A 23,497-nucleotide genomic window follows, 5' to 3' on the forward strand; every position below is an offset into this window, starting at 1 on the left:
CTGTGGGTCCCGGCCTCTGCCTATGGTAGGCCTGGCTCTGGAGGGTGCTTTTCAAAACTTTGGGAAGGCTGAGCGCGACTGGTCTTGTTCGGGTGGCGTAAGTACTCTTGTCAAGTGCCACGGCCAGGCTTCTGGGCACGCAGAGCTCCCACCAGCAGAACTGCTCCAAGAAGCCGCTGTGGGGTGAAACCACGGCAGCCTGGCTCCCAAGCCCTGCTCTGTAGGTTCTGGCTCTGGGCCACGGTGATAGTTGCCAATACGTGCATGTTTCCTTCCACGTTAGACTTCTAACTAAGACTACAAGCCCTTGTGATGATTTAACAGGACGATGGGCAGTTGTCCGTAATGCAGCTTTGGGGAGAAGGGTCTTTTTGCGTGAGCTTCCTTTGGGTAGAAGCTTACTCTCAAAGTTAAGTTGAGAATTTAAGAAAAATCATTTGTGTGAAAGCCTGCAGCACATAATCCTTGTTTTTCATACAGTTGTACCTTGTGACATTTGAAAATCTGCACGGGGATCGGTGATTAAGTACTTGTCAGCTAGAGCTGCGTCTTCCATATCTCATAGAAACTAGTAAAAGGGCTTGGGGTTTCATTATCTGTGAGAATAGATTCTTAATTATTCTGATTTTGGAGGGTGGTAAGTGGGTGAGATCTCGTACAAGTTCCAGTTAAGCCCAGGAGTCTTTTAAGTCTTGAGAGTGAAGATGGAAATAAAGTTAAAACTATTTCTAGGATTCCTGTCAGCCTGCCCCCATATTTGGGTAGGCAGCCAAGGTTTACCAAGGCTGATGGGCATTTTGGTGTTTACGTGTGCTGTACGTGGCATCCCTGTAGAGGTTATTTTTGCTCACCTGGTCTTCAGGTCCAGAAGAAGGGTTTTCTCTGGAGGGTCACTCCTTTTAAATGAATTGTACTCAACTGTTTACCTAAGTTTGTTCTGATGCTTGATCTGTGATGCCAAGATGAAACAACTTGTGTAATCTTTAGCCGTTGTGGCTTACTATACTCCAGTGCTGAAAGCATAATGCACAACTTGTAAGAACCTCTCGTTTTTATCATCCCCCTCCCGAGTGTTACTTTTTTTTATTTGAGAAGCAAGTTTCGTACTACTTGGTATTTACTTAAATGGAGGAACACTACTGAAGTTATGAAGTCAAGCACTCAGAGGTAAAGGACTGTCAGATTGATGAGTCTGTTCATCTTTCTTTTCTTTGTTTGGGCTTATGTAGTGTCATATCTGCAGGAATATCTGTGACGTGCCATTTCCTTGATTATGGGACAGCTGTCTCCACGAATGTTCAGGATGAAGCTGGAACAAAACAGCATGAGAAACTGTATGTTTGGCGCTTCTGATTTCTGACAATCTGAAGACTTGACTTTGGAGAAATTTTCTTTTCTTGTTGGTCTGCTATGTAACCTTAATTTCCCTTCCTTATCAAACTTTTAAACTCAAAAATTATTTTTCTTTTTTTGGTCCCACTAGCTAATGCAGTACTAGTTCTTAAAATGTTTTCTCCTCTTAAGTTTTGTAGCTAGCGTTATTGCACTAAATGGATCATGAGCACTTTCCTTTTCTAGGTAGCTGGAGTTGCAGATCATTTTGTTGCAAGCAAGGATCTCCAAAAGATTCATAGAATACATGAAATCAATGTATTTGATAGTAACGTTTGTCTCTGCTTCCATCTGTAAATAATACTATGAAATAAGTTTATATAGTTACAAAACTATTGCTGTGCCTGTATGCATTGCCTCATAGAATATATATTACATTTTCTATTTTATGGGATGTGGACTTTATTTTGCCTATGTATTTATGTAGCGTTTACATACATAGTAGTTTTAAGTCAACGTCAATGTATGTTAATTTGGGGCTTTGAGCAATACTGGTGGTGTCTGGAAAAAACCGAGAGCCTGCCACCATCATGCAGAGTTGGAAGTCACACCAAATCCATAGAAAAAAAGAGGCATTGCTTCCTTGCCTATTCTCTTCCTTGTCATACATTTTGTGTTTTACAGAAATTGCTGCATGTGGTCACTGTTGAACTGTGAGCTGCAAAGCGATGTTTACCTTTTGGAATCCAAACCCTTCAAATATTCTGTCTAAATCTGCAAGCTGCTGTTTAGAAGTAAGATGCGTGAGTTTAGGCAGGAAAGTGATTTTTACGCCGTGCTGCAGTTTAATCTCTTCAGCGGTGCCTAAAGGTTAATTATCATTAAGTCCTTATCATTAAAGGTTGCTTTACGGTAATTATTTGTGGATGTTCATAAATGTATTTATAAGACATGTACAGAAGTAGGGAGAATGGGGAGAGGTATGGAGAAAGCACCTAATCAATTGTCTCATGTTTGTAATTAGGACAGCTGTAACCATTTCAGGGTGTGTCTGCAGTTTACTCGACCTCTGACTTGTCGCTCAAAAAAGACAACCTAATGATTTTGGAAATTCTGCTGTATCTCTGAATAACGAAAATAAGTCTTTTCAAGAATCAAATGAAATAAAATTGCATGACTGTATATAGAAAAAAAGAAAAGCTGTATTGGGAACTATTTGAAAAGAGTGTCTAGACAATTTATTTCCTCCTAATGAGTAGCTAGTCATCTCGTACTCTATAGGACATGCACTTTATTTTATTAAAAAAAGAATTTGTCTTCAGGTAAAAGGTGGCTTTCTTAATGTATGTTCTCCCTCAGACTGGAAGACAGCCTTAGCGAGAGACTTTTATATGCCGTTACCATAACGACACCCAATGGATTGTATTAAGTACAATAAACATCTTGAGAATTCTATGTCTGCTGGAGCTGAAATGCTAAGGGAAATCTCCAGCATCCATTTAATTTATCTCAATTGACATTTTCCATATCTCTGGTTGTTAAGATATAATGATTCCTTTAGCCTAGCTTTTCTGCTGGGAAGGTTTTTGTTGATGTTCACTAAGGAAATGGCTGCAGCAACTTTCCATTGCTGTTCCTCTGCCCCAGGCTGCTGCTTCTGTAGAAGGATCAGTGGAAGGGAAGGTGCTAGTGAAAGTGAGCCTGCATTTAGGGGGGGCAAATTTCAAGCCGCAACACCCAAAACAACAAAAGCTGTAGGGTGGCAGTGTCGGGACAGACTAGATGTCTTTTACTAGAATCCTTAGTTTTCTCGGTATGGCCATCCATGCCGTCTCTTAACAGCTTTGAACGTTCTGGGAAGACAGCGTTCTACACTGTACAAGGAGTTTTTCATCTTAAAAGCCTTGCCAGCGCGCACTTGCTCTCATGTATGCTGTGCAGAAATGGTAAATGCATGGAATAATGAGAATTTTTGGTGTATGCAGCTTGCTGCCTAATGTCCCCACCCACAGTGGCAGCCCGGGAGTTTTACTTCACATCTGAAAGGCAACAGCATGGTCCAATACCCAAACAGTGCTGATGATAGTTAACAGTAAACAAAGGGGAGACTGCTCATCAGCTTGCCTGGTGTATGGAAAACGGAGGTATTTTGGGAGTGGGGAAGAGAGCAGACAATGAATAATGTTAATCGGATGAATTCAAATGCAGAATATGGACGGAGTAGCAGTCTGCGGAGCAGTCTGCAATGAGGATGAGCTAGTATTTGCCATGTATATAAGCTGTATGTAAGCTTGTTTGTTTGTTTGTTTTGTTTTTGCTTTTTTAGGATCCAACGATAGCTTTAGTGAATGAAGGATAAGAGATTTTGTTGCAATAGCCAATGGAACAGCCAGCAGAAGAAATCACAGCATCGGAGCAGAAATGAAGATTTTGGTTTGTGTGAGTACAGTGCTAACCAAGCTTACAAGAGCTACTTAAACAATGAGGAATTTAACAGTATTGCTATCAAATGCTATGAAAAATTACTATGCTAGAGATTCAAGCTTCATCTGTAGCTTTCTTCAAGCCTAGCTCTTGCTGTGCATCAGCCTGATGATACTCCTGGCTTATGTTCACTCCTTGTATGCAGGGGTTTTTTTTAGCCCACACAACTTTTGGGGGAAGAGGAGAAGGTGACAATATAGCTGGGTAAGTTTAATAGCTTCTTCCTGCCAAGAAAGGAAAATTCTTGCTCCTTTTGCCCTAGCCCTTGCTCTAGAGAGAGTATTTAGTGCAGCGTCTACAGTAACACATACGCCCTTGAACCTAGAACCCTGTATGTTACGCTACTATGTACAGCCCCCTTAAGCAACAGGTCATCAACGGCTCCAAAGAAAAGTATCAACCAATCTCTTGAAAGGCAGGTTCAGCCCAAAGCATAAATGGTGTTCAGTGCTCATAGCTAACTGCTCCTGGTTTTCTCCAGCAAGCTCCAGGAGGCCTCAGCCATACCCTTTTTTCCAGCACTGCACCTCTCACCATTTGCAAGATACTAGCATTGCTTATTGTAATTTGTTTGCAGCCTTCATCCACTGACGGCATCACAGCAGCTATCTAAGAATAACGCTTTGTAAGCTCAGTATGCCAATGTTTTCTTTTTTTTTTTTTAAAAGCTTGGGCTGTCCTGTACTGGTGCGTGGTACTCTGCATCTGCACAGAAAGAGCCACTGCTTCTGTGGCAGGCTAGGTTTACTGTGGCCCAGAGGCTGTGCATTGTTGCACAAACTATCTTCTTCTGATCCGCAAGCAACAATTTAGGAACCCCAAAAAAGTCATTCATTCGGTCCACAAGAAGAAATAGACCCACCACTTGCACGGACAAGAGGTGTGAAGCAGACCGCTCTCTGTAAGTCCCCTCTGATCAGTTGCACATTGTTTCTCAGTGTAGCAGATGCCATAGCAGGGGACTTAAGATATAAAACAATAGGCAGGGCAAGAGAAAAACTGAGAGGAGCCACTGTGGAAAGCATGACCTCAGCGCTGCCGGACTCTCCTCTTAGTGATTCCTTCATTTACCTGGTGTTATTACTGTGTCTTGCAACAGCGCTGTCCGATGCTAATAGTCACATGCCCTATTGCCTTACAGAGCACCCCCGTAACACTTCAGTATTCAAAAGGACAGGAAAGCAACTGTTTCATTGCCTTGCATATGATTGCGGGATCCTTTATTTAATAACAAAGTAGTATTTTTTTAAATAGGAAAAAACCCCAGGAAACTGGCTCAAAAGAAACCTCACAGACCTACCTCCTTGCATTTGCAGCACAAAGTTCCAGAAAGGGAAGGCTGCGTGGTACCTTTAGATTACAGTAGGAAGAACACTGCAGATGCAAACCTTTACCTTTGAAGCAAGGAAACCTAGAGTAAGCTAGAGAGGAACTGCCTAGAAACCCTGTACCAGAGTACACTCACCATTTTATATAAAATGTGACTCCAAACATATCAAATACATGGAAGAAGGCGGGGCGGGGGGGGTGGTATTAGAAAAGCAATACCACCGCTCACAGCCTCATCTGCTTCAAAGAATAGTTTTTTAATCATCTACTCTAATCTTTCATCCGTAAGCAGAAATAAAAGCACCCATTCTGAGTCTTGTGATTTTGTGAAAAGCAAGCGAGCCCCTTTCTTCGAGTGTTTTGTCTATTCTTCCTCTATGGGGGCGGTTACACTACAGGCCTTATCTTTCACTTTCGCAGAGTCACACAAGAGTTGCACCAAAGGAAACCCCAAAAAGCAAGAGGTATATATCTAAGGTAGGAGACAGACTTCAGTGGGTTTCTTGCATCTTGGGATAGGGTCAAATATGTGTTGAAGTAGTAAGACTCATATCTCACTTCATGCAAACCCCACTCCCTTTTTACCCAAGACTGAAATCTTCTGCTTGTAAATGAACAAACAGGCCCAGAACATCTCTGGAGAAACTAAACAGAAATGCAGGTGCAGTTCCATTTGCATTTGTCTGCGCTAGGCCTCTCCTGGACCACTGGAATGTCCTGTTACAGTGAATCAGAGCCAGGAGTCAAACGCACTTCATGAGTGCAGCAGGCAAGCGGAAGCTGGCAGTAGTCGTGCCACTGCTGCAGAAAGCGATACACTAGAGCTAATACTGTGCCCTTGGGAAAAGCCACGTATGCCTCCTGGAGTGGTTCCATACCTACATTACAGTAGGAAAACCCCTTTTATACTTGCTGCACCAAATCTGGCAGCAACAGCGGACGTTTCAGAGCAGGGTATGGAGAGAGCAGCCCGTGCACAGTGTAGAGCGTGCAAACGAGACTTTAATGCGGTCAGGCGCGCCCACGGGGCAGGGCACGTCCCGGGGCCGGCGCTGTCCCGGGCCGCTCGGCAGCCCCGCGGCCGGGGCGTCTCTCAGGGCGCGTCGCCGGGCCCGGGCGAGCCTTCCGCAGGGGGCGCGACGGCCTCCTGCCCCCGCCGCCGCCGTCGCAGCCTCTCGGCGCCGGTCACCGTCATGGGGTGGAGCGGCAGGAACCCCGCCAGACCTGCAAGGAGAGGCAGTGAGCCGCGACGAGCCGTCCCGGGACCCCGTCCCGACCCCCTGCGCCCGGACACCCGCGCCGCGCCTACCCAGCAGCTTCTCAGCGGGCCGGGAGAGCTGCGCGCCGCAGCCCAGCCAGTGGCGCAGCCGCTCCAGGTTGAGCCCCGCCACCCTCTCGCCGTGGGCGTTGGGCAGCGGGTCGAGGCAGCCGAGCTGCTCCAGGTACTTCCCGTCGCGGGCGCGCCGGCTGTGCGCTGCCACGATGCGGAAGAAGGGCCGGTTGGTGCAGCCGCCGAGGGCGAAGCGGATCACGACGTGCCCGCCACGGTAGCCCTTCAGGAGGCGGCTACCTGCGAAGAGAGCGCGAGGCGGTCAGGGGCGGGGCGGGGCCGAGCCGGGCTGGGCCCGGCCCGCCGGGCCGCACCGCCGGGCACTCACCGAGCTGCACCATGGCGACGGCCGGGACCTCCCTGCGTCGCGGAGCGATGACGTCAGAGGGACCGGAAGCGCGGCAGCCAGCACCGCCCCGGGCGGGCGACCCAGCCCCGGGGAGCGGCCTCTCCCGTCCCGTCGCCGCCGGAGCAGAGGCGGGCGCCCGGTAAAGCCCGGTTTCTTCTCGCCGGCAGCGAGAATTCAAGCCATGAATTTTCTTACTTTTGCCCTTCCGATTCTCTCCCCCATTCCACCGCGGGGAGGGTGAGCGAGCGGCTGTGTGGTGCTCCGTTGCCAACAGGGGCTAAACCGCGACACCCAGTCCCGTTCCCGGGGGCAGAGGTGAGGTGGGGGTCCCCCGGCTCTCCTAGGGCAGCCCTGCTGCGAGGGGCCGCGGGCGCGGCGGCAGCGTGAGGAGGTGGTGTCTCCCCGGCGAAGGGGAGAGAAGCGGCCGGTCGGAGCTCCCCGGGTGCCCGGCCTGGCCCCGCACGGCCGCGCGGGCAGAACCCTCCGCTGTGTTGTCGCCGCTGGCTGGGTGTGACAAACAGGTTCACTTTTTGCCTCCTCTTTTCCCAGTGTCACCCTCTGTGTCACGTGAAGAAAGTCCTGCGTGGTTGATTCCACTTGCTGCTCAGGTAATACCGCATATGGGGCTGAGGGAGCGGGGAGAAACCTTTGTGAGTTTGAGGACGCTACAGATACTCCGCATCAAACCCAGAGAAAAGGCACATCTGCTGCCAGTGCCGAAAAGCTGAAGAAAAATTGCAGTTACCGGAGCGTGCCTCGTTCCTGCATCGGTCCTTTGGGAGTCACAAATGTTTTCCTTTCAGGTAAAAGAATAAACTTTCATCTAGAATAAATTAAGAGCTGCCTGTTACTTTCATTAGGGTCAAGTGTTTCTCTTCGGTTTGTTCATACTAGTTTTATGGACAAGTTGGAAATAGCCTTTTATTTTTCTGTGCATCACTAAATTTTTAGTAGCATGTGGTGTCGGTGTAGTTAATTTTTGAGCAGCCAGATGCCAGTAGAAGCATAATGAATGACACGTGATGGAAACCGATGCTTAAACTTGATTTTTATTTGATTTGATTTGTTTGTTTGTTTGTTTTCATGAGAGTGTTGGTGGCATGTTGTCCTGTGGTTCAATCCACATTCTGTTCCCTGGAACCTTCAGTTGAGGACTTTTAAGTAAAAAAAGTCTGTCCTTCCAACAAAGGACTGGTCATTCGTAGGACTGAGGTGTAGGCTTGGAGAGTCTCTTAAGTACATGATCAGAATTGAAGCCAAATTTCACTTAATGTTGCTGCTGTTTGTCTTCACTTTCATGAATTTCCTCACCGCTCCCTCATGGTTAGGAGCTCTGAATCGTAATTTTTTTCAGTCTCCAACACATTTTTTTCCCCCCAAGGAGAGCCTACGTTTGAAAGTTAATTAGTGTCCTCCCAAACGCGTCGGTCGACAAAACTGAGTTGTGGTTATTAAAACCACAACGATGATAGCAGTCCTAGGGGTCTGGACTACTTCGGAACGTGTATTCGTCATGTGCGGATGTCATCGGGAAACAGATCGCCTGCGCTTCATGCTCTGACAAGACAGTATGGTGAGACAGGGATGAGCTCTGAAAGAAAAAAAAGATACAACAACGTCATGGTTTTGGTTTGTTGTTGCTTGTTTTTTTGTGTGTTGGGTTTTGTTGTTTGTTTGGGGTTTGGGGTTTTTTTTTTGAGAGTGCAGTGTTGAATGGTGGCAGCCTGCAGAGCTCTGTTACCAGGAAGGTAAATACTTGAACCAGTAGCGAATAACTTGGCCACACGTAGAATTTCTGAAGAAAGAAAGGCAATAACAGGAAGCAAATAGCAAGTTACCGAAAATTTGCATGTGTCAAACACATTGAAGTTTTATTGCCAAATGTTGTTGGGCAATATGTTCCAAATGGCTATTTTTGATAAGCATAAATTTTTCGGGAAACCCAGGGTCGTGTGTGGAAAAATAGGTCCCTCTGTCTGTGCGTCCTGCTACGTAAATAGCATGGGAGGATAGGCTGGGCAGTGGCGGGGCCATTTTTCCCTACTCTCAATATTGCCATGGTAGTGTTGCAATGTTTCGACCTAACAGATGGGTTTAGGAATGGAAGGAGAATGCCTGTGTTCTGTAAAGGCTCTAAATACCGACCCTTTGTCTGCCGCTTTCCTGTGCGTGAGATGAAGCTGTTTTATTTTTCTCCTTTGTTCCTGGTCTAAATATTTCTGAAGCTGTTGCTGCTGTGGGTTTGCAATTTGTGTCACTGCATTTCTGTAGAGTTCTAGTTGTGGATCGCTTCTGCTGTGGTGAAGTGTCAAGATATGGTTTTCAGTTTAAAGCTCCAGAAACTACGTTCGCTGAAATTAGTAACACACAGTGTAGGCGAAATGAATCTTGCGCGCGCAGCTGTGCTCGCAGGGACGTTCGGTGGCTTCTCGTCAAAACAGCAAGGTGTGTGTGGACATCCGTCGGGTTGGGCTCTGGTTCTGAGCACGTTCTGTATTTTTGCAGTTGGAAGATAGAATAGAGCGTGTGCCTGTCAAATCTAAGGACGGTCAAAAGTTGGAAGGGACCCTAAGCAGGTTTTGTGGCATAACTGCAGTTTCAAAAAGTCTTGGCTGTTTGGAGAAACGGCTTGGAAAAAATCGTTTCTTTTTTGCAAGGAGGCAGTTCATGAGGACAGATGCATTGCTGTACTCTTTAACAAGATGTTCAACTTGGGACATACTGGGTGAGGGAATTTTGGCTATACTTAGGGCTTGAGAAAATGTATGTAGATATCTCTGTCTGTCATCTGTGTGTGTCCAGGAAAGTGAGTTCTAGTGAAACTAAAGCTGCCAGTGAGTCAAGAAAAGGCGCAGTTGTCTAAAAAATGCAAAAGCTCTAGTGGCCTGTATCAACAGCTGTACCCGAGATGATGCAAAATACTTTTTCGTCAACTCGGTTTTCTTCTCCACAAGAGAAAAGAAGCTTTAGGTTCCTACCCAGCTTTACGCTAAAGGGCTTTTTCCTCTCTCAGCAGAAGGTCAGGTGCCGCCGTTTCACCGTGGTCGCCCTTTCTTCTGCCAGAAACGTACAAGACGGCCGAAAAGGATCCGTAGCGGTCTGCAAGTACGAGGTACGTGTACGATGCGCGTCTGCATTTTTCCTAAGGTACTCGTGGTGTGGACTTTAACGTCAACATTAAGAATGTGCCCGCTCTCCTTTTATAGTTTTTTCTATGAAATATTTTAACACAAATACTAAACATAAAATGAGGTCTGTTCTGGAGCATGTTGCGCCTATGCAAAGCTTACTTCCCTCCGTTGATTTTCTCTTCCTGAAAGCATCATCTTCTGTTTCTGTGCGCTTACTATTAAATGATACTGTGAAAACAATTCTGTAATGAAAGAGGAAAGAAACGGTTCGTAAGAGTTCAGAAGAAGCATACTTTGTTTTCACGATAAAAGCCTTATGCTTTTTCAGTAAATAAGTATTAAAAATGTCTTACAGTGGTACTCAAAAATGTTACTTGGATATCAGCATCTGTACTAAAAGCAGTCAAGGTCAAAGAAGAGACATGGACAAAATGGGACCAGTCGGCATCGCTTCCGTGTGTTTTCCGGGCTTTCCCGAGAAGCGTTAGCAGCCTTGTGACTAGCGACAGTGGGTCCTGGTGTGGTTTCAGCAAGTCAGTGCTTCCATAACATCTGTTTTCCTTAACCTACGGTGTGTAATTTTTGACTTGAGTTCCAAAGAGATTTTCCAGGAAGGAAGTGTTTCTCCTTCAAAGAAGTTGCATTTGATGGATGTCCGTCAGAGCGGATCTTCAGAGGTGAGGTACTTGGCACTAGCAGTCATCGGCAACGAGACGACAGATGTATGTGTAAATACAGAGAAGTGTAAATATAGTGTATATATATACCTGTTTAGACTTATATAAGTGTAAAGAGAAAATATATATAAAAAAACCATGTCTATGCCCTGAATATATGAATGTGTGTAGATCCGTAAGTGTAAACGTCTACGCTATGTAAGGTCTTTAAAATGCAAACAAACCCAATTTATAGAAAGGATTTAAAAACGTGACACCCCCCCCCCACGCATCTAATCTCTATTGAAGATTAAAAAGCGCTTTCAAAAGCTTCCCCCTCCCCCTTCTCCCTTTCCTCCTTTTCCCAACCCTGTTTGGGGCTGATTCCCCCAAGGAGGGACTTTCCCCCATGGGGCCACACACGCAGAGTGGGAGCCGCCACCACAGCACAAAAATACCCCAAACCACCTGATTCTGGGTCTGCAATGGGGGGGGGGGGGGGGGGGGGGGGGGGGGAACGTGAGGGGGATGGGGGCGGATGACACCCAACAATTTTGGGGCTCTCGGGAAAGCCAAATGCACCTGGATTTGTGCAGCCAGAAGGAAAGCGGGGGGGAGGGGAACCAACCAAAAAAACCCCCACCCCAAAAACCCCACCAAAACCCCCAAAGAACCCCTCTTTTTCAAGAACGAAACCAAAAGGAGGAATCACCAATTTTTTTGTTGTGGAAGAGTGCTGAAAAACCCCAGAACTGAGTATGTTTGGAAAAAGCAAACAAATGCCAGTTTTCCATTGTGGAAAAGCCAAAAAGAAAAAAAGGAAAAAAAACCAAACCCCAAGCCCTAATTTGGGCTAAATGTGGGGTGAAATGCTGGCAGTTTGAGGAGCACCGCTGAGCGTTATCCAGCATGGATCCGGTGTGGGTCAGTTACGCGGAGCGGATCGCCTGCTGCGGGTTGTCCCAGGTGAGTTATCTGCTGTGGATTACCCCGGGCGGACCCCCGGCGTAGGTCATCCCCACGCATGTCCCCCCGTGCACCTTTTCCCCCCACACGTGCCCCTCTGTCCGTCCGTGTCCTCCTCCTCTTCCCCGTCCCCCTCTGTGTCTCTCCCTGCCCTCCCGAATGCTTTCCACCCGAGCGTCCCCCTGCACGAGGTTTTTCCCCCAGGTGAGTTATTTTTTTCCCAGGGACGTGCACCCGCCTCCGCCCCACCATATTGGGCACCGCCCCCCCCATAACCCCTCTGCTTCTGGGCCCTCAGGGCGCTGCTTGCAGCCCCCCAGACACTTCCCTGAACCCTGCTCCCACCCCGTCTCCCTCCTCCGCTGTTTTGGATTTGTACTGGTAACAGCGTTGATGACACGCTGGTGTTTTTAGCGACCGCCGAGCAGCGTTTGCACAGAGTCGAGGCTTTTTTGGCTCCTCGTACCGCCCCGCCGCTGAGCGGCCTGGGGGGCACGAGGGGTTGGGAGGGGGACACGGGCGGGACAGCTGACCCCAGCTGACTAAAGGGCCATTCCGGACTACACGACGTCGTGTTCTTAGCTAATCGACAAGCCCTGCACAGGAAGCCTTCCTCGTGTGTAGGCGGGATGAGGAGAGCAGAGTTCTGACAGCGCAGCGGTGAGGACAGGTGCAAAGAAAACAGCAAAGCCCAAGAATCGCCAGCGTGTTGCTCATTTGCATCCGGTCTGCTTGGGCGTGCTGTTTCCCGATGAACGTATCTGCCCCTCTGACACAAAGCAGGCTTTCGTCTCTTCTCGCCTGCCTTGAGGATGCCATGTATGTTGCTGCTTTTTGTTTGGTTTGTTTTGTTTTAATGTTTCCGTAGCATCTGGCGTGACCCGGCTTGTACGTGCAGAGCAATACAGCGATGCTGGGCGCTTACTGCAAAGGGAAAAAAGAAAACCCGTTAGCGGTTCCTTGTGCTGCTTCTGCTTCCAAGGTAATAGGGTGCAGGGGGCACGGGCAGAAAGAGCGCCCAGGCTTTCGGAGCAGCCGGATGCTGCTCGGGGCTGCCATAGTCGAGCCGCTGGGATGCTTCTGGCAGCGGAAGCAGCGCACGCCGTGCCGCGTGGGCCGCGAGTGGGAAGCGGGCAGAGCAATACAAGCCCTGCTCTTGGACCGCCCCCCCCCCCCCCCCCCCCCCCCCCGCAGTCAGTAGCTGCCGCCTTTGGGCGGTCTAAACGGGGCTGAGGTAGCAGCCATTTCTCATTCTGCGGAATAATCGGAAAAGAATTTTTAAGACGCTGCGGCCGCCCGGCGCTCAAAAGCGGGGGTCCTGCAGCGGCTCCGCGCATGCGCAGTGGGGCTCTTTCCCGTGGCTCGGTGCTGCCACCCGGTGACCAAAATTTGGTACTGCAGCCCCAGCCCCGCTCGATCGCCGAAGGGCGGCGGCGAGTGCCGAAGGGTGCCGGGAATTGCCGAAGGGCGGTGGGGAGTGCCGAAGAGCGCCGGGAATTGCCGAAGAGAGGCGGGGGAGTGCCGAAGAGTGCCGGGAATCGCCGAAGGTTGGCGGGGAGTGCCGAAGGGCGGCGTGAATCGCGAAGAGTGCCGGGAATCGCCGAAGGGCGGCGGGCGAGTGCCGAAGGGCGGCGGCGAGTGCCGGGAATTGCCGAAGGTTGGCGGGGAGTGCCGAAGAGCGCCGGGAACCGCCGAAGGGCGGCGGGGAGTGCCGAAGAGTGCCGGGAGATTGCCGAAGGTTGGCGGGGATGCCGAAGAGTGCCGGGAATTGCCGAAGGGCGGCGGCGAGTGCCGAAGAGTGCCGGGAATTGCCGAAGGGCGGTGGGGAGTGCCGAAGAGTGCCGGGAATTGCCGAAAGGCGGCGGGGAGTGCCGGGAATTGCCGAAGGTTGGCGGGGAGTGCCGAAGAGCGCCGGGAATTGCCGAAGAGAGGCGGGGAGTGCCGAAGAGCGCCGGGAATTGCCGAAGAGAGGCGGGGAGTGCCGAAGGGCGGCGTGAATCGCCGAAGAGTGCCGGGAATCGCCGAAGGGCGGCGGCGAGTGCCGGGAATTGCCGAAGGTTGGCGGGGAGTGCCGAAGAGCGCCGGGAACCGCCGAAGGGCGCCGGGGAATTGCCGAAGTGCGGCGGCGAGTGCCGAAGAGTGCCGGGAATTGCCGAAGGGCGGTGGGGAGTGCCGAAGAGTGCCGGGAATTGCCGAAGGGCGGCGGGGAGTGCCGAAGGGCATGCGCAGTGGGGCTGTTTTACCGCGCTCCCTGCTGCCGCCTATTGACCGAAATGCGGGTACTGCAGCTCCGGCCCCGCGCATGCGCAGTAGCGAGCGTTCTAGCGCTCGGTGCTGCCCCCTGGTGAACAAAAGTAGGTACTGCAGCTCCAGCCCCGGTCAATTACGCTGACTGTCCTCCCTCAAGGGTTCAAGACTAGCCTGACAATCTTTGGGGAATCAATTGGCTAAGGAATTGGAAAGCTGGCAGAAGGACAATAAGGGAGTGACTTTACTGCGATACGTAGATGACATCCTCCTGGGAACTCAAACACGGGAGGAATCTGTACGATACACTATTGATCTTCTTGAACGTCTCAGGAACAATGGGATACAGAGTGTTAAAACGGAAGGCACCGATTGCCCAACACATGGTCACCTGTGTGGGTTTTACCATTACCAAAGGACAGCAGAGTTTGGGGACTGAGAGGAAAGAAGCGATTTGTCAGATACCAGAACCCAGATCAAAACGAGAACTGAGGGCCTTTCTTGGAACGGGGGAGGGGGGGGGGGGGGGGGGCTGTCGATCATGGATTATGAATTTTGGACTGACCGCTAAACCTTTCTATGAAGCAGTGAAAGGAACAGGAGAAATCCTGGAATGGACGCCCGAGTGCCGCAAAGCCTTCCGTCAGCTAAAACGAGATTTGACGTCTGCACCGGCCTTGGGACTTCCAAATTCGGAGAAGCCATTCGAGCTGTTTGTAGGTGAGAGGCAGCGTGTCGCGTTGGGTGTTTTGGTTCAAAAAGCTGGATCCTGGAAACGCCCTGTGGGATATTTTTCTAAGTGACTGGATCGAGCGAGTAAGGGGCGGCCTTCATGTCTACAAGCTGTTGCTGCGACGGTGCTACTTATTCAAGAGGCTAGGAAACTGACTTTGGGACAAGAGATAACAGTACAGGTACCACATGCAGATACGACCACTTTGGAACAAAACGGGGGACATTGGCTGTCCCCTAGTCAGATAATAAAATATCAGGCCATGCTGCTAGAACGAGACGATGTGGAACTAAAAGTGACTACAACTCTGAATCCAGCCACCCTGATACCGCTGCCTGGAGAAACAGAATTAGAACACGATTGCCTACAAACAGTCGAACGGGTCTATTCCAGCAGGGTGGACTTGAAAGATACCCCGCTGGAACAGGCCGAACTAAATCTGTTCATAGATGGAAGCAGTCAAGCTATCTATGGAGTTCGGAGAGCAGGATATGCTGTCGCGATTGGAGGAAAGGAAATACAAGAATTAGAAGCTAAAGCTCTCCCAGCTAATACATCAGCCCAGAAGGCAGAGCTAGTAGCCCTAATAAGAGCCCTAGAACTTGCTGAAGGAAAGATTGTGAATACATGGACAGACTCTAAGTATGCATTTGGGGTTCTTCATGCACACAGGGCCATATGGAAAGAGAGAGGTCTCCTTTCATCACAAGGTACACCCGTTCATTATGGATACTTAATAGGAAAATTGTTGCCAGTTATCAAACTGCCCAAGCGAGTGGCAGTTACGCATTGTAAAGCTCATCAATTTGGGAATGCTCCTGAAGTAGCCGGAAATCAACAAGCGGATTTGGCAGCTAAGAGAGCAGCAGCAGAACAGGTCCTTGGGATATGGCCTGAAAAATATGAAAACCTGAAGGGACCACCAAACTATAATAAGGAGGACAATCAGTTAGCTAAATTGCTTAATGCAGAAAAGAATTGAGATGGATTGGGGATTACAAACGATGACTGAGCGGTAGCGACCCCAACTGTTATGAGAGGATTCGTGGAAGAAGAGCATAAGAAAACACATTGGGGAATAGAAGCTGTTATGGACAACGTTAAACTTTATGTTCTAAGCATAGGGATGGGAAATGTAGCCAAGAGCATCATTCTGAAGTGTGAAATATGTCAGCGAAACAATCCACAAACACAACTTAGACCTCCGCCTGGGAAAACTAAAAAGGGAAATACACCAGGCAAGTATTGGCAAATAGATATCTCAGAACTTCCCAGGCAAAGCGGGGTATCGGCATCTATTGGTATCGGTGGATACATTTTCCAGGTGGCCAGAACCTTTTCCCTGTCCCACCAACCAGGTTAGAGAGGTAGTTAAGGTGTTATTGAAAGAAACGATACCTCATTTTGGGATTCCAATTGGAACGTCCTCGGATCCAGGACCACATTTTGTAGCAAAGGTACTTCAAACATTAGCAAAAATATTCGAAATAAAATGAGATTTACATCCACCGTGGAGGCTGCAGTCTAGCGGACAGGTAGAAAAAAATGAATCAAACAATTAAAAGACAACTCAATAAAATTTGTCAGGAGGCACAATTGAAGTGGCCAGATGCTCTCCCATTGGCATTGTTGAGAGCAAGGATTACACCGAGATCTAGAGAAAAGGTTAGCCCTTTTGAAATATGATATGGGAAACCTTACCAAAGTATAAACCATGAGCCAGGATCTATGGAATTAATGGGAAAATAGTACCTTAAGGAATATTTGATCTCTCTAGGAAAGGTTTTGCCTTCTCTCTACAGGTACCTACAGTCGAGAACAACTTTGAACTTAGATACCGCAGTCCATAAGATTCAACCAAGAGACCGTGTCTATCTGAGAACCTGGAATCACGAACCTTTAAAAGAACATTGGAAAGGACCCTTTCAAGTGCTCCTGACTACGTATACTGCAGTCAAGCCTGATAGAATAGGATCGTGGATTCATTACACCCAGATTAAGAAGGGACTTCCGCCAGATAAGTGGACTGTGGAAAAACCAAGTGAAAGCTCTCTGCGGTTAACATTTAAAAAGAACAATTCATGAATCGAACATGGAGTTTGTGGGTATTTTACTTTGAACCAGACTGTAAACAAACTTGCGTTACCTTAGGCCTAGCTACTATTACGATACAGAACAGAACGGTACTAGATATGATATTAGCCTCTCAAGGAGAAGCATGTACCATTATTAACAGCAGTTGTTGTACCTATATTGACCAATTGGGAAGGATAACCACGGATTTGAATAAGATTTGGGAACAAACTTGGGTTTTTCATGAAATTCAGAAAGACGACACGTCCTTAGGGTTTGGGTAAGTTTGGAAATGGTTAACTTCCTGGATTCCGGATTTATCTTTGTTAATTAGGAAAATAATTGGATTAATAATAGTTGTAGTGATTTTGTTAGCGTGCATTTATGTTATTATTCAATGTGTAGTTGGGCTTTGTAGGAGAGGTAGAAGTCTCAAAAGAAGATTTTGAAACTTCTAAAGGGGGGAAATGTTGCCTTTAAGTAGTAGATTTTGCTATACTAGTGAAACCAGGACAGTTAGGTAGCACCTGTGGTATTGCTAGAAATGAAACCCAACCCTATAGCATTTTGGTCTTTTTTGATAGGATGCTAAAGCACATAATTTTCAATAGCAACACTGTTATTGCATGTAAGAAGCTGCTTTCCTACATAGCTTAGTATAGCACCTATCATTTTCTATGTATACTCTAGATAAATGAAGTTTAATTTCCTACCCGGTCACATTGCCGATGCCGTAGATGTGGTAAAACAGCAGATATTGTCATTTTTGGCGAGGGCTGCTTCCTCTCTTCAGCGCTTTGCACGCTGTTATCTCGTGGCAGGTAAGGCAATCCCTGTTGCTCCTCTGACAGCCTTTATGCCTTCTGGTGTTTTGCCCCTCCCCTCTCCCAGGTGATTGTGGGTGGGGTGGTGGGTGGGGCCTGGGGTATTTAAGCCACAGCCTCGGCTCAGGGAGCTCATTCTGTTCCTGGACTTCTGCAGTATCAGCGTTTCCATGTTTTTTCAGTTAATAGGATTTTTGGGGCTTTTTTTTATGTGTTTGGGCAGGTATCTTTTGAGGTTTAAAGAAGCAGAGGTGTTTGTTTGAGGTAATGAATTCAGGGCCTGTTGATGTTCAGCTTCATATATAATAGAAAATATGTTTACATCTGTCTTTTTTTTCTTTCTCAGTTTGATAATTTTGTATCAGGTTTTTAGGGGTGGCTAGTTGGCTTAACAGTAATTACTTTTTTTCTAATTGTAAGTACTTTGTGTTTTGCTGGACTTCCTGACTTAGTTCAAGGCATAACTTTGTTAATTAGTTGGTTTTGCTGTATACCATGTAAGTTACTGATATTATGTCTTAATAGGACTGTTAGTGAAATGACTTAGTTATGGGTTCAGATGAGCCTCTTATACATATATTTATATAGAGTTTAAGCATTTCTCAGGAAAGCGGCAGGGATGTAAGCCATAACACTTTTCAGCATATGGAACAGCTTATGATCTTTCCCAATTATCCACAGAGTACTAATTGACTGTTGGAATCTTTATGGTTCATAGTAGATTTTACTTATATTGTAGGTGTTGGGACTTTGCTTATTTTGCAGGCTTGTGACAGAGCCCAGAGTGTATGGGAAGATATAAGATGGGAGGTGGTCACAGCATGCAGGATATGGATTTGAAGAACAGCTCCTAAGGAGCAGTTGATAAAGGGGGTTTAGGGGTGCAAATACAGGGCAGAAGTTGTCAGGCAGGAGCGGCCTTCCTTCCTTGACAGTTCAGGAGAGGAGAAGGGGCTTCTAAAGTTTTGGGACCGGGGGACAGTTGGGAAAGGGAGGCGGGTTCATCAGCATTTCTCAGATGAGTTTCACAGTTAGTTTTGGGTGTCAGTGAGGCCTGTTCTATTTCAGTCTTGCCACGGCCGATAGGAGGTGTGACTGCATTCACGTGAGACACGGTGTGAACTGCCTGGGCCACTGCGTAGCTTCACGTGGCTCTGAGTGTTGGATGAGGCTCATCTCGGAAAGCATTAGCTGCATTAAGGTACGTTAAGATATATTCTCCAGAACTGAGGTCTATGTTTCTCTGCCTCTTGGCTATTTCATTTCCTGATTTAATTTTCCTGTCCATCCCTTTATTGTTGGTCCCTGTGTCACGGTCATTGCTACTTACAGGCATCGACTAGGCATATTTTTTCTGTGCAGGCTTGTGTCACTGTCTTACCTGGTATTTCTCTAAGAAGATGCATCTTAAGTGCCTGGTAAGTCTCCACCCAGGGGTTCATCTCTTATTACAGTCCTGGGCATGTGAGCTTTTTCTATTACCCTGACATTCTTTTCTCTCCAAGTGCCCCATGAGGTCTGCTCTAGTGTCAGTAATGGCAGTTATGTTCTATGGTCCTTGTTCCTCTATTGTGTTTTTATTGTCAGTTTTTGTAGTTGTAAGGTGTCTATCTTAGATATTTGAGCCCGCATGTCACGCCATGGTGATTTTTCTGTTAGATGACAGGCTCGGTAATTCCATAAGGGGCTTTGTAGGTAATTAGGGCTTTTGGTTGAAGAGTTTATCTCTGGTTTTGTAGGTTCTTTGGGAGCTGCCTTTGGAAATGGGTGAGCCTGTGAGGTGAGTTGTGTAGTAGCGACGAGGAGTGGGGGGCCGGTGACTTATTGCAAGCACAAAGTTAATTTTGTCTCTTGGTATCCTAGGCACCTCAAGCGACAACAGCGACGGTGTCCAACTCTGGAATTGGAGCGGAGATCCAAGGTGCGACTGAGTTGGGGGATGTTGCGGGAAAGGTCCGTGTTCACCGATGCGATGCTGGCTGGTGCCACTGTGTGCGTGGGTTGGTTTTGTTTTGCAGAAGATGAAGAACCTGGCGACGGGAGGATTAATCCAGTGGGCTGACTGTGGCTGTTGCTGTCGAGGATGCATGCGGACTCCTGGCCATCTGAAAGCTAAGTTGAGGCACCGGGGCTGGAGAAGAGGGGTCAGTGGGGGGAGGTGGCGAGGTTGGCAATTGCAGGGGAGGGGTTTCAAAGACAGCGTAGGGGAGGGGGATGTCCAAGGATGGTCCCCTTTGGGCAGGTCAAGGGAGCAGCGGCTTACCCGTCAGCATGATGTTAGGGTGTGCCGGGCAGGGCGGTTCCAGCCTGTCTGTGTCATTTGTGTGGTGTGTCTTCTGTGTCTTAGACTTGCCTTGCCTCCTGGCATCCTGTTTGCGCTCGAGGGGTGTGGCACACCCCTCAGAAGCCACCCCTAGGGTCTTGAACCCCTGCATTAGAGGGGTTTTGAACCCCTGCAGTCATTGGCATAGCACCCATCCGGTGCTTCTTTTCTTGCACTATGAGCTTAAAGCGTGGATCGGTCTTGCATCTTGGAAGTTTCCGGATGGTCCTCTTCTGCGGCATCGCTCCCGGCTGCGTGAGCAGTTTTGCTCTGCAGGCGCCCGTTTCTGTGGAGCGGGATTTCTTCCCTGCGTCGTTACGTTCTTAGGTCTTGATGCCAGGCTTCTTGCGTGTCCGTCTTCTCGGTACTTCTGGGAGTAACTTGTTGTCACGGGCCGTGATGTTTTGCTCTCTGTGGGGGCTCTACAGTGAGCCCCCTCGCATCAAGGTCCCGCAGTTCACCTTGCCTGATGGCGTCTTCCGTTCGGTTGTCATCCTTCTCGCCGAGAGTTTTCTCTCGCCCTTGAGCCGCGTTGCTTGTAGTGTTCTGTGGAGTGTCAGTCGGGGGTGTGTGTGTGTGTGTTTGGCTTGGAGCCGCCCTGCCTGGGGGTGCAGAGTCGGGGGCGGGTGGAATAGCCGTGAGAGTCGAGGATTAGTATGTCACTTTGCCAAGCCTGTTGAGGCAAAGGGTGTACGGTCATCTAGGATTGAGTAGCCATTAGCAGCTTGTGCGGACAGCTCTCTAGAGAGCCATGTGGGGAGGGGCTGTTTGGGGCTAGTGAAGTAGGTGCCACCTCAAAGGTGGTAAGGCATTTTTCTGTGTTGTACCTCAACGAGGGTTTTGTTTCGGTTTGTTTAATGGCAGGCTCTAGTTGGGCTCTAGATGGCATTTTGAAATGGGAGCAAGACCTCTGGAACGGTCAAGGTATTGCTCCGCATCTGGGTGACTCGTTTCATATATTCTTGGCTTTGCAGATGCAGAGCGATGAGGTGGGCACCAAGGGGCGATGCAGGAGAGCCGAGCGATGTGCTGTAAGAAGGTGGGTCAGTGCATGGTATTAGAGGGCGGAGGTGACTGCTGGCTCTGGGACTACAGGATGGATAATTTTTTTTACTTGCAGGTCCAAAGTGAGGTGCGACGAGGGCACCGGAGCAGACTCAGGCGAGGTGAGCGGCAATTGGTGGTGTGAAGTGGTGGCTCTTTTTCCAGGTGTTGTGTTACCGGTGAAGTTCTCAGCGACCCCTGTTGTTTGGGTCTCGCAGGTGGCGCACAAGCCTCGACGCGGCCACCCAACCTGACGGAGGCTGGGCGAGCTGTGGAGGTAAAGGAGGCCGAGACGGGGATCGGTGCGGGCGGGCTCACGTTGCCAGCGGTGTCTCAGCATGCTCCTTTTTGCTTGGCTTTTTTGCAGGTGCAGCACGCAGGCTCGGAGGGGTGGCACCGCATGCCGACGAGCGGTCCGAGAAGGTGAGGCGGCCGTGGGCTGGGTGGACTCTGATAGCGTGGTGTTATTATATGGCAAGTTGGTTGAAGTGTTTCTGTTTTTCATCTTGCAGGTTCTGTGGCGGCTGCCTTTGGACTGGAGGAGCATTTGAGGTGAGCTGGGTAGTAGAGAGGAGGAGCCCGGGGCCAGTGACTTCTCACAAGCGTAATGGTATCTGTGTCTCTTGGTGTATCCTAGGTGCCTCAAGCGATTTCAGCGGGAGCCTCCGACTCTGGAATGGGCGTGGAGCACGGGAGCGGAACGCCGCGGTGCGTCCGAGTTGGGGGATGTTGCGGGAAAGGTCCGTGTTCACCGATGCGATGCTGGCTGACCGGCGCCGTTTGTGTGCGTGGCTTGGTTTTGTTTTGCAGAAGATGGAGAGGAGCCTGGCGACGGGAGGATTAATCCAGTGGGCTGACTGTGGCTGTTGCTGTCGAGGATGCATGTGGACTCCCGGCCATCTGAAAGCTAAGTTGAGGCACCGGGGCTGGAGAAGAGGGGTCAGTGGGGGGAGGTGGTGAGGTTGGCAATTGCAGGGGAGGGGTTTCAAAGACAGCGTAGGGGAGGGGGATGTCCAAGGATGGTCCCCTTTGGGCAGGTCAAGGGAGCAGCGGCTTACCCGTCAGCATGATGTTAGGGTGTGCCGGGCAGGGCGGTTCCAGTCTGTCTGTGTCATTTGTGTGGTGTGTCTTCTGTGTCTTAGACTTGCCTTGCCTCCTGGCATCCTGTTTGCGCTCGAGGGGTGTGGCACACCCCTCAGAAGCCACCCCTAGGGTCTTGAACCCCTGCATTAGAGGGGTTTTGAACCCCTGCAGTCATTGGCATAGCACCCATCCGGTGCTTCTTTTCTTGCACTATGAGCTTAAAGCGTGGATCGGTCTTGCATCTTGGAAGTTTCCGGATGGTCCTCTTCTGCGGCATCGCTCCCGGCTGCGTGAGCAGTTTTGCTCTGCAGGCGCCCGTTTCTGTGGAGCGGGATTTCTTCCCTGCGTCGTTACGTTCTTAGGTCTTGATGCCAGGCTTCTTGCGTGTCCATCTTCTCGGTACTTCTGGGAGTAACTTGTTGTCACGGGCCGTGATGTTTTGCTCTCTGTGGGGGCTCTACAGTGAGCCCCCTCGCATCAAGGTCCCGCAGTTCACCTTGCCTGATGGCGTCTTCCGTTCGGTTGTCATCCTTCTCGCCGAGAGTTTTCTCTCGCCCTTGAGCCGCGTTGCTTGTAGTGTTCTGTGGAGTGTCAGTCGGGGGGTGTGTGTGTGTGTGTTTGGCTTGGAGCCGCCCTGCCTGGGGGTGCAGAGTCGGGGGCGGGTGGAATAGCCGTGAGAGTCGAGGATTAGTATGTCACTTTGCCAAGCCTGTTGAGGCAAAGGGTGTACGGTCATCTAGGATTGAGTAGCCATTAGCAGCTTGTGCGGACAGCTCTCTAGAGAGCCATGTGGGGAGGGGCTGTTTGGGGCTAGTGAAGTAGGTGCCACCTCAAAGGTGGTAAGGCATTTTTCTGTGTTGTACCTCAACGAGGGTTTTGTTTCGGTTTGTTTAATGGCAGGCTCTAGTTGGGCTCTAGATGGCATTTTGAAATGGGAGCAAGACCTCTGGAACGGTCAAGGTATTGCTCCGCATCTGGGTGACTCGTTTCATATATTCTTGGCTTTGCAGATGCAGAGCGATGAGGTGGGCACCAAGGGGCGATGCAGGAGAGCCGAGCGATGTGCTGTAAGAAGGTGGGTCAGTGCATGGTATTAGAGGGCGGAGGTGACTGCTGGCTCTGGGACTACAGGATGGATAATTTTTTTTTACTTGCAGGTCCAAAGTGAGGTGCGACGAGGGCACCGGAGCAGACTCAGGCGAGGTGAGCGGCAATTGGTGGTGTGAAGTGGTGGCTCTTTTTCCAGGTGTTGTGTTACCGGTGAAGTTCTCAGCGACCCCTGTTGTTTGGGTCTCACAGGTGGCGCACAAGCCTCGACGCGGCCACCCAACCTGACGGAGGCTGGGCGAGCTGTGGAGGTAAAGGAGGCCGAGACGGGGATCGGTGCGGGCGGGCTCACGTTGCCAGCGGTGTCTCAGCATGCTCCTTTTTGCTTGGCTTTTTTGCAGGTGCAGCACGCAGGCTCGGAGGGGTGGCACCGCATGCCGACGAGCGGTCCGAGAAGGTGAGGCGGCCGTGGGCTGGGTGGACTCTGATAGCGTGGTGTTATTATATGGCAAGTTGGTTGAAGTGTTTCTGTTTTTCATCTTGCAG

At 49.4% G+C, this 23,497-nt stretch overlaps 1 protein-coding gene and 2 long non-coding RNA genes across 3 annotated transcripts; 2 read left to right on the top strand and 1 right to left on the bottom strand.

Annotated features, from left to right (window-relative positions):
- The first annotated feature begins 3,628 nt into the window (after positions 1-3,628).
- On the top strand, positions 3,629-5,344 carry LOC142594942 (uncharacterized). Its single transcript, XR_012831640.1, has 2 exons — positions 3,629-3,771; positions 4,485-5,344. It is a non-coding gene; the product is annotated as an uncharacterized LOC142594942 (long non-coding RNA).
- Positions 5,345-6,238: 894 nt separating this feature from the next.
- Positions 6,239-6,816, bottom strand: MRPS16 (mitochondrial ribosomal protein S16). The gene is made up of 3 exons (XM_075721685.1): positions 6,804-6,816; positions 6,455-6,715; positions 6,239-6,369 (listed from the first exon to the last, which is right to left on the bottom strand). Exons 1-3 carry the CDS (start codon positions 6,814-6,816, stop codon positions 6,239-6,241), a joined length of 405 nt encoding a protein of 134 aa, XP_075577800.1.
- A 186-nt stretch (positions 6,817-7,002) lies between these two features.
- LOC142594948 (uncharacterized) lies at positions 7,003-10,694 on the top strand. Its single transcript, XR_012831648.1, has 4 exons — positions 7,003-7,139; positions 7,374-8,453; positions 9,838-9,936; positions 10,311-10,694. It is a non-coding gene; the product is annotated as an uncharacterized LOC142594948 (long non-coding RNA).
- The last annotated feature ends 12,803 nt before the right edge of the window (positions 10,695-23,497 follow it).

The sequence above is a fragment of the Pelecanus crispus genome, chromosome 15, assembly GCF_030463565.1.
Source record: "Pelecanus crispus isolate bPelCri1 chromosome 15, bPelCri1.pri, whole genome shotgun sequence".
Classification (NCBI taxonomy): domain Eukaryota; kingdom Metazoa; phylum Chordata; class Aves; order Pelecaniformes; family Pelecanidae; genus Pelecanus; species Pelecanus crispus.